This window comes from Nematolebias whitei, chromosome 18, assembly GCF_014905685.2.
Source record: "Nematolebias whitei isolate Nwh7 chromosome 18, NemWhi1, whole genome shotgun sequence".
NCBI lineage: Eukaryota > Metazoa > Chordata > Actinopteri > Cyprinodontiformes > Rivulidae > Nematolebias > Nematolebias whitei.
The window spans coordinates 33,684,831-33,696,243 of NC_056515.1; the positions used below are offsets into that span (position 1 = coordinate 33,684,831).

General features: G+C 39.4%; 1 protein-coding gene across 1 annotated transcript in view; it reads left to right on the forward strand.

Moving 5' to 3' along the window:
* The window catches only part of LOC119424568 (poly [ADP-ribose] polymerase tankyrase-1), a gene marked incomplete in the record, with an annotated part of 90,613 nt that overhangs the window by 33,135 nt on the left and 46,065 nt on the right, over positions 1–11,413 (forward strand). The window contains 1 exon segment of the mRNA XM_037692056.1: positions 2,369–2,444. Within this exon segment, the coding sequence (XP_037547984.1) occupies positions 2,369–2,444 (76 nt within the window).

Below are 11,413 nucleotides of genomic sequence, written 5' to 3' on the forward strand. Positions count from 1 at the left end.
GTTCAATCTGGTCCTCTGGACATTCAAAAAAACAAAACGAAGCAAAACAACAAAAAAAATGTAGAAACGTTTCGTCTTTCATCCGAAAGACTTCCTCAGTCTCTGAGGTCAGTCAGACTGAGGAAGTCTTTCAGATGAAAGACGAAACGTTTCTACATTTTTTTGTTGTTTTGCTTCGTTTTGTTTTATTTAATGTCCAGAGGACCAGATTGAACTTTTTTGGACTGAAGTAGAGATGTTTTTTCGTATACTGTACATGACCTTAGCACCATTTTCACCTCCATCCATCCATCCAGCATCCATCCAGCATTCATCCATGCATCCATCCGTCCATCCATACATACATACATACATACATCCATCCATACATCCATCCATCCATCCATCCAGCATCCATCAAGCATTCATCCATGCATCCATCCATCCATCCGTCCGTCCGTCCGTCCATCCATCCATCCATCCATCCTCTTTACCCGCTCCTTCCTTTTCGGGTCATGGGGGTCACTGGTGCCCATGTCCAGCCATCACCTCCCACTCATTAAAATTATTAAAGTAGCAATGGTAAATTAAGACTGTAAGGTTGCTGAATCATTGAATGAACAATGCCGTTAAAGAAATAAAACAACTCACTCAACCTATTTTCTACAAACAAGCTTTGAGTGAAATAATGTACAGTTTAAGGGGGAGTGGTGGCGCAGAGGTTAGAGAAGGTGGGCCTGTGATCGGAAAATCGCCAGTTCAAGCCCCGGTACCGACAACATCAAAAATGTGGGTGGGGTAGGTGAAGCACCCACACCTGCCCCCACCTTCATTCGCCCCACTCTGGGCTCATGAGCAAGGCCCTTAACCCCCATCTGCTCCCTAAACAGGTCTCTCTTGAAAATGAGTTCTCGTGGTTCAATGAGACTACTTGTATAAATAAAGGGCAAATAAAAAAATGTAAAAAAAATTAAGTAAAGTGACATTTCTGAAACTCATTTTAATGGCTAGAAATGATAAGTTATCAAAATGTGGTTGGTCTTTCTTTTTTGATGTCATTAACATACAGCTTTTGCGATTTGGAAGATTTTAATACAATGAAAGTCAGGGTTAAGAGTGTGAGTGAGCTAATAAACCATCCATCCATCCATCCATCGCATGGCATGGCATGCATGCAGACTCACCCATTCAGACTTGCACGCACACACGCTTACATGTCATTCATGGATGACCCAGGAGCTACTACCACATTGATCAATCAATTGTTTGGTCTTAACCTTCCTGCTGCTCTTGGGTCTAAATGACCCAGAAGGCTTTCTAAAATTGAGGCCTGATGGGGCATTTTGACTCAAGGACAGCAGGAGAGTAAAGTGGTCTGCAACAGAATAAAGGTGCTTTAGCATTTGTTAACAGCTGTAGGTAGATCAACATCACTGCAGTAAGACAGTGAGGATGTTTAGGATTTTATGAAAGGTGGTCATTAAGAAGATGTCAATGATTGGAGTAAAGGATGGCAAGGGGAAGTATAAAGGTAATAAATGGGCAAAGTAGATTGGAAAAGGGATAAGAACGAAGTGAAATGGAAAAACGTAAGTGGGAAATTATGAGGGGTACTCATCTACTCACACACTCATATTCGTGCTGCAGTTGTTCGACGTATTGTTTTGCACTATTGGTGTTTAGCGTATTTTTTAGTTTAGCGCATTTCTTAGTTAATATCTTAGATCCTTATTACTGTTTTTTTTGTTTTTTTTACAATTGTTAGATGTAACTGGGACCCTGTGTACACAATTTCGTTCCACCACATGTACCACATGTGATGCGAATGACAATAAAGAACCTTGAACTTTGAACCCAGCTCAAACTTGGAGGTCTTTTTTTGTGTGTGTTTTGGAATTTTTGCAAATGAAGAAGGAAGGCAAAGTCCCATCTAAAAGCAGAAGTAAAAAGAGAGTGAGAGCAGACAGACAGAATAAGAACATATCTTTTTTTTAATACCACCTAACACCTTCTTTCACGTTTGTCAGTGAGTTGATGCTTGGATTGGCTGTTTGGCAACACTTCCTGGTGTCCATCCAATGTCAGGGCAGTGAACCTAGAACCAGGAAGCACAGATTTACATTACAAACATTATCTTACTAGCTCTGCAGCTAGGCCAATATGATTTTGGAGTTATGTTTTAAAATAAAACGGGCATGCATTTTCCTTCAAACCATCCCTTAAATATGTTTCTGTCTTTCTGTTCCAGCAGCTAAAATTTCTCAGGCTTTTCTCTTCAGCCTCAAGCTTCTTATCAAATCTTCCCCCTCCCCTTCTCGTTTCTTTACTAATCCTCTATGGTAGCGATTATTTTCTGTCTAATGTGTGTTGGTGTGTGCACATTTTTCAGGAGTGGAAACGAGGAGAAGCTAATGGCCTTGCTTACGCCGCTCAACGTCAACTGCCATGCGAGCGATGGCCGCAAGGTAGGAGCAAAGTGCATGCACACAAGGACACTAAGCTCATCGCAGGCATTTTCAATTTCGAAGGGTCATTAGGATTATAAAACTGACCAACTTGTGGACTTTTTATTTTTTATATTTTTCTTTTTTGTCAGGCGGAGAAGTGAAACAAATGCTTGCGCTCACAGCTGTGGGCCATGGCTGTTTCAGATAATCTGAGCACTCACCAGCAGGCATCGGTGTCCTTTCACAGCTGTTAGTCATTAAAATGAATAGACACACTAAGCCATAACTGAATAAATGAGTGCTTGAGCTGTACAATAACTGTGTTGCACAGTACAAAAAGATTCTTGCAGAAATAAGGCCAAACCAGTAGAAACTTACGTCAATGCCTGTTGTCTTTTTTTCTGCAGCTTACATGGACTATAAATCTGTTTGCATGATTTATAGCTCCTGTTGTCAAACAGAGATGGCAGGCAATAAGGTTTTTTTTTCTTGTTTCTGTGTGTGTTTGTGTGCCTGTCTTTTACCAAAGTATCCAATAAACCACTTGACAAATTTGAATGAAACTCTCGGAAAGTCAATGGGTGAACATCTACAACTGAATAACTTAATTTACAATGGTTGACGCGACCAACTTTATAGGAATTAATCTAAGTTTTTGCATTGCTCTAGCTGAGATTGATTTTTTTTTTCCTCCCTTGTCCTGTCTACCATTGTGGCACTCAGAATTATTGTCTGAGCGTCAAGGTGATGCCCAACAGATTTACTTTCACAAGCAGAGCATTATGGCTGGCCTTAATGCTCCACTTGATATATATATAAAAAAATAAAAAAAAGAATTTGCTTTGTTTACATTAAAATAAACAAAAGTGCTATAATTTAGTCAATTTTGTGAAACTTTGATGTGGTACTAACTCAGTCATCCACAACATATACTCTTGAGGGTGACATTTTGCGGTGTCGTATGTAATTATGCATACTTTTTTAAGGTTTGACTAAAAGGACTACAAGACCTTCTTTTTTTCAATTTGGTGTTCATACATTAGATTTATTTTTACCCAACTTAATTCTTATTACTGAGCTGAGCAGATGGCAGTTGTACAGGTTTATATATAGCCATGAATAAATTTATTTTCCCAAAAAAACTATTACCTCCCAAGCCAAATGAGAGGGAAGTGTTGCAAATTGGTTTGCACAGTTAAAAAAATCCCTGAAAATGATTACCGGTACCCATATTGGTTCTTACCCAAAGTAGAATGACTGAACTCAAGAAAATCAAATCAGCAAGTACAGTAGACTCAATCAGATGAGACAGTTGGTCTCACAAATGCTTCTGGTGGGGCATGGAGCCGGGTGAAGAATGGGACAAAATCAGATTGCATCTGTGCAGTCAGAGGCTCGTGCAGGAGGGGCATCTTAGAGAAAGACTCCAGGGCTTGAACTAATGCTTGGTGTGCTAAATGAAATGCCAGGTATGACAAAAACTGCACAGGCCTGCCAAGAAAAGCCCTGTTTTATCATCCTGTGGCTCCAAGATCCCCATCGAGCTTGTAGAAAGTCCTGAGCCTTAGGTTTAACTCTGTTGTTCTCCAGCCATATGTCTAGTTTAATGTTGATTATTTATTAACAATTATTTAACCAGGCAAATCCCATTGAGGTCACAGATCTCTTTTGCAAGGGAGGCTTGGGCCTGAAGGCAGCCTAACATGCATGTTTTTTGTCTGTGGAGGAAATCAGAGTACCTGGAGAAAAACCACGCAAGCACACGAAGAACATGCAAACTCCACACAGAAAGACCCCAGGTCCAACTGGGGATTGAACCCAGGACCTTTTTGCTGTTAGGCAATAGAGCTAACCACTGGCTTGTCGTGCTGTTGAGTCCCCATTAGTTCCCAAGATGAATACTTGGAAGAAAAAACTGACATCTCTCCACTGGTTTTGTGTTTTCTATCTTCAAGTGAAGTAGTTCCTCTGCTCTCTACATAATTATCCCCCCTGTCAGAATGACAAATTTATAAAAACCTGATTTTTCTTGAGAACAAAGCTGCACTGAAGCACTTCTCAACAGAAATGATTCTGTTAATAGTTCTTGGGTTAATTTTGAATTCTATTGCCTCCCTCTACAGTTAAGTTTTTAAAACAGCACTTGAATTGTTTAACTAAAAAGCTACATGCTATTATTCTGTATGCCTTCGTACAAGCTAAATCTCAGATTAAAGTGGATTCAATCAGATTCCGCCTTTGTTATTGCAGTCAGAGCGTTGATGTGTTTGCTTGTGTCAGTCTGTGTGCGTAATCTTTTGTCTTTACCATAATCAGCTTAATTCAATACAAAAATCAATATAACGCCATCAATTTTATAGATACAGTTTATATTTTACAATTTATCTTTTTGTTATTGTTGGATGTAACTGGTACCCCGTCTACACAATTTTGTTCCACCTCATGTACCACATGTGATGGGAATGATAAAAAAAGAACCTTGAACCTTGAAATATAATAATTTGTTATGTATTGTCATCATTGTATGTTCCCATACAATGGCGAAATTGGCTCTGCATTTAACCCATCCACCACCAGGTGGTGCAGTGGGCAGCTATTGAAGGTGTCTGGGGAGCATTTGGGGATAGGGTGTGCTGCTCAGAGACACCACGAGATGTGCAATGACTGGGGACTGAACCTTGGACTTTAGGGTCCCGAGTCGGCTGCCCTGCCTCTACCCTGCCTCTACCCCATCTCGGCCCCTTCTTTGAGCTTGGCGTTGTAGTAATCCTCAATGTATACTCAGTGGCAGTGCTACCCAATGCACCGGCTTCATAGAATGCTAAATCTTTAATTTAAAGATGACTTTTTATTGGACACTGAAGCAAGGTTCACTTTAATAAATTGGTTCATTGGAACTGTCGGCAATCTACAACCCAAAGAAAGCTTTTTACCCTTTTCATTTGGTAACTGTCATAAATGTAGTAAATGTCATAAATGCCACGTGAGGTTTGAGGAGGCTTCTTTTCTCTAATTCTGGCTACCTGAGCATTGTTGATGATGTTCGGCTGCATCTTCTGTTCTTTGTGTTTCTTTATTTTCCGTTTGACAGAGAGCGTCGTCTAGCTGGTGCCTGTCCAGGTGGTCTGCTAGGATGCGATACCCCGAGGGAAAGCCATGCATTTTAAATTCTTTTAGTGGAGCAAGAGACATGAGATCATTTCAAAATGGCAAAATTTAATGAACCGAGAGTAGATTAATGTGACCGTACCCAGGAAATAAAATTGTGCTCTGACTGATACTGAAATGACCTCCTCTGTGCAGTCTTCATTTTAGATGCTCTTTAATTGTACTGACTGAGAGCAATCATGCAGAGTGCATCTAATAAGTTTTCCTGCCAGTTTAGTTTCAGCTCATTATGTCCTGGGAAGTTACTACTTGTACAGAAATTACTGTGACTTCTGCTTGGTAAGAATAGGTAAAATATGAATAGATAATAGAAAATAGAAAAATCTGCATGTTTATTACATAACTACAAGTAAAAGGTGAACGTGTTACCAGTCAGAAACATCAGTATAACAAAAACTTGAAGTGCTTACAAGTCCCTGAGATTTAAAAGGTATTAAACTATTTGCACTTTTGGTTTTCACATATATGCGTTGAGTGCCATTTTGTCATAAAAGCGTTTCAAATATGCACTGCTTTTCAAAATAAACTGACTAAATCACCTTTTGATGCATTTCTATGCTTAGGATTTTGCTACAACAATGTAGGTGTGATTGTTTTTAGCAGTGTAGCATGAATTTGAACATTTCAAGTTTTATAAACAGATCATGGATACAGGTGTGTTAGTTTGAAATATGAACAACTGTTAATCTAAAAAATATAATGAGGCTTCTATGTTGGTTTTGCTGTTATAATTACATTTACTCATTTTCTCTCAATGTTTGAGCCAATGAGAGAAAAATGTAATCATTTGTATTTAATCTTCAGCTAATTTATTTATCAAAATCCTAAACTGGTCCATATCACTCCCGTTTTGCTCTTTTTTTTTTTTGTTTTGTTTGCATTGTGTTGGACAATATAAGTGTACTGTACGTTGTTTGTTTTGTTAAGTTTATTTAGATTGATAAAGCATCCTGTTAGGGTTTTAGAAAATGGCGATATTGTAAAAGTTTGGTGCTTAAATGTATTATTGCAGTGTTTCATCTGGCAGAAAGCAGTGAAGTTGAACATTATTTGATGAGTCCCTGTGGCTCAATGAGGCTAGCCTGTATAAATAAAGGTTGAATGAAAAAAATAAAATCAGGTATCAAGATCATTCTTTCTTAAGTTGATTAATTATATGCTCATTGCGAATCTCAAGAGTGTAATACTGACTTGAATAAGCAGCTTAAATGGTTATTTTGTTTTACTTGTTTTATACAAACAGTACCCTGTGGCATGCTAGTTTGAATGACCTTGATGGCAGAACCCAGATGGGCATTTAAAGAGAAAAAAAAAGTACACATTTTTAACTTTTCTTTGAATATTCGACTCTGGGTGGTGACCAAAAGAACAAGAACACGGATACAGGCGGTTGAAATGAGTTTCCTCCGTAGGGTAGCTGGACTCCCTTAGAAATAGGGTGAGAACGTTTAGTTATTCGGGAGACACTGGGAGTAGAATCGCTGCTGCGCCACATCGAGAGGAGCCACTTGAGGTGGTTTGGTCATCTAGTGACGATGCTCCCTGAACGCCTTCCTAGGGAGGTGCTTTGGGCATGTCCGACTGGGAGGAGACCCCAGGGAAGACCCAGGATATGCTGGAGAGACTACGTCTCTTGTTTGGCCTAGGAATGCCTTGGAAGTCCTCCCAGAAGAGCTAGAAAAGGTGGCTGTGGAAAGAGATGTCTGGGCCTCCCTGCTCAATCTGCTGCCCTCACATCCCTATTTCGGAACAAGTGGAAGATGATGGATGGATGGATAGATAGATGGCTGGATGGATGGATATCCTTATAGAGGACAAGTTGTTCTAAGAGAACTGTCTGTTGAAACTTAAGTTCTTTATGTACTTGATTGATAGTGTGGGTCTGCCACGTTTACAGGCGTGTTTGAATGAAACTGTGATGTATAAAACATTAACGTGACCAATGACCAAACATTGTTGCCTTTATAGATCAGATATCCTGCCTAAAATGTTGTAGATGATTTCATTCTTGCAGATCTGTAAATCTTACATGCTGTAAGCAGGTCACAGTAATAATTACTCAAGTTAAATGAGAACATCTATATATTTTCCCTGCTCAGACATATTTGTTCTCTCAAATAATCCAATCTGCCACACACAAGTCCTATGAGGACACCAATGATAATCTCAAACAGCAACTTTGCAGAATACTAGAGATCTATTTCAATGAGGTTTTTATTATAATAAAAAAGCCACCTCCTTCTTTTTTTCTAAATCAACTTGTTGTTTTCACATTCCTACGTCTCACGTTAGTTAGTTACACTCATGCATGTAAACAGTTTTGGCGCTCAAATGACTGCAAATAGCTTTTATTAAATTAAAAATCCCTGCTTATGCACAAACCACACAAAAAGATGAGACAGCCCGAACAAAACGGTGAAAGCGAGCAGACAAAATCAAGTGAACACTTTACGCTCAGGTAGGCCTGAGCAAATAATTGTTTGACTGACTTGTTTAATGTGCGCCTGCTTAAGCTCACCTGATGCAAATAAACGGGTCATTATCGGGTCTCTGCAGAGCTTGATAACAAGCTGTTTCATTCATTTGAATCGTTTGTGTCGGAGCAGGAAGCCATCTAGAATTAACTGCGCAGGGGGTGTAATCATAAGCTTTAATTAAGGGTCTTGCTCAAGGGCTCAGATTCAGGCAAATGAAGGTGGAGGCAGATGTGTCCTTCACCTTTCCCACCCAAATTTGGATGTTACGATCAGGGGATTCGAACAGACGACCTCCTGATCACAGGCCAGCTTCTCTAACCTCTCCATGTATAATTATGTTAAGCACTGATGCCACAAAATACAAAGTCGAGAAATATTTAGGTTGATTTAATTTCTGAACAAGTTTATTTAAAACACAGAATAATGAGCCAGACATAAAACTGTTACACACACCCACACACACACTCACACAAGTTATTTGCAAAAGGATTTGCCCAAATCGCGTTACTGAATGTTGCACAAATAACTTGAGCTTCAAATCCATGATTTCCTGTTTATTATGCAATACAGGAAGTGTGTTTGGGGAATTCTCAAATAGCATGTTTTTCTCAGTTCTATGCATCAAACAAGAGCCTAAAAACTTCTGCAATAGTAAAAAAAAATGTTTTTTTGCAGATACATATTTTGCAGCAGTACAATATATATAAAAAATTACTATTCATCTTGTGTAAAATAAAAAAGGCCATCAGTTCTGATATTGATTGTACATAATAATTCTGAGCTCTGCATCTTCAAGTAGCCATATGCTTTAGGCCATATAATTAATCTCTTGTGATCTGTCTCCACTTCAGTTGTATATCCTTACTCCTTACTCTGATTATGTTTCTGTATAGTACAACCTTCCTAGTGTGTATATCGTGTGCGTGTGTGCATAACCAAAACCACTCAAATGATTGAGGAGCCATCAGAGTGGGTTATTATTAACACAGCTGAGTGGAGTGTTATCAAGCTGCCTCTGTAGAATCCTCCTGCACACCCAAGCTCATATGGCTTTAACATTGTTCTGCTTGGAAATGGTCTTTGGTTTCCATCCACCCACAGTTTAACATCAGTTGTCTTGTTAAACCAGTACTCTGTTTAGGCTTTATCGAATACACTTCCAGTTTTTGGTTTCAGTTGACCTCCATCTGCTGTGAGGTTGTGTTTGTTGTAATCGTGTGAACCTTGGATCTTGAGGTTAACAGAATCATCGCCCACTCTTGTCTGTTAACACAAATATCAAAGCTGTAAACAATAAAAGAGCAAGACTGAAATCTCAGATACAAAACAATAAATGAATAAAATCAACAGAAGCCTTGTTTAAATTTTGATTATAGACTTGTCCTGCTGACAGAACCATGCCGAATGACATGGAGTGTTAGCTGTCTGATGACTTACATCACTAAATTAAACTTTCAACAACTGCACAATGCATATTTTTGACTTTTGATGGAGAGGTTTTTTAATGCAGCTCTTTTTCGACCTAAAACTCTGTGCAATATCATCTACCTCACTCACCAGGGACCATATTAGATGAAGTTTCTGCTACATTGATACCTTTCGGCCACACACAAAGTTTTCAGTGAGTGAAAAACCTTTTACAATATTTGAAAGAATTTAAAACTTTAGTTTTTGGTGTTTCCATGTGGATGTGACATAGAGTTGAACTCGGGTCCAAATAATCCAAAACGCCCCAGCCCACAGCCATCATCTCCGAACCCCACCCGATCCGATGAATTAACTGTAATTACAGGTCCGAACCTAAAAAAATCCCAACATTTTTAATTAAGCTTACCACCAACTATTACTAACGGATGGCGGACGCACGCAGCTGAGTAAAGGGGGCAGACAATCGGAGCTGAGGAGCCCTCAATGCGCATTAAATGCTTCCCCTGCTTCTGCCTGCATTGGACCTTGCTCTGACATGTCAGATATTTTGTTATCTCGCCTATTTGGGTCGTCGGCTGCCTGCATCCGCTGAGTGCCGCGCGCGTCCTCTGAGTGCCACAGCTGAATGAACATCCATTTGGGCTAACGGATCACTAGTCCATCTGAAGCATAAGTGAACTTTTTACATCTTTCAACCGGCCGGTCAGCGCACTATCAAATGGCTGCATGCGGCAGGTGTAGTATGGCAAGCCATGTTTGCAGATATTGGATCGTCAGCCGCGCGCGTCCCTGATGCAATAAAAAGCCCGACACCGACCCGGCCCACACAGTAAGCATATAATTATGACCCGGCCCAGTCCGAATCCGTGTTGAGTGGGGCCGGGCTTCGGGTTCGGGTTAGAAATGACAGCTCAAATGTGAGATATGGAGTTTTCCAGAAACAATGACGTAGCAGTTTGTTTTGTGCAAACCCATGTTCTCTTTTTATGTTCTTGAAACTAAAACAAATGATTTGTTTTCACCCTTTTTTTCTGATCTCTGTTTAATCCATTATGTTGCAGTCTAACTTTAATTGTTTGCTGTATTAGTAAAAAACTGTGGAAATTGTAAACATTATTAAAAAAAACAACTTAAAACTTAGTAGGACAATCTTTAATCTTGATTTTTATTTCTTACTAAGGTGGGCGTTCTCGCTACCTGGGGCGTTGTTGTAGTCCTTTTTCTTAAAATTTATTTTGTTTTGTGTTTTCTATAACATCATATAAAGTGACAGCTTAAACACGATCTGCAATTTTTTACAGATATTCAGCTAAAATAATTTGGTAGTACGCTAGTCCCTCATTTATTGCGGGGGATCCTTACCCTTAAGCCCCGCGATAAGTGAAAAAGCGCGAAGTAGTAATAGTACAAGTTGTAAGTAGTTTATTTGTATATATATATATATATATATATATATACAGTGCCTTGCGAAAGTATTCGGCCCCCTTGACCTTTTCAACCTTTTGCCACATTTCAGGGTTCAAACATAAAGATATAAAATTTAAATTTGTTGTGAAGAATCAACAACAAGTGGGATACGATCATAAAGTGGAATGAAATTTATTGGATGTGTCGAACTTTTTTAACAAATAAAAAACTGAAAAGTGGAGCGTGCATTATTATTCAAACCCCTTGCGTTAATACTTTGTAGCGCCGCCTTTTGCTGCAGTTCCAGCTGCAAATCTCTTGGGGTATGTCTCTATCAGTTTTACACATGGAGACACTGAAATTCTTGACCATTCTTCCTGCAAAACAGCTCGAGCTCAGTGAGGTTGGATGGAGAGCGTTTGTGAACAGCAGTCTTCAGCTCTTTCCACAGATTCTCGATTGGATTCAGGTCTGGACTTTGACTTGGCCATTCCAACACCTGGATAC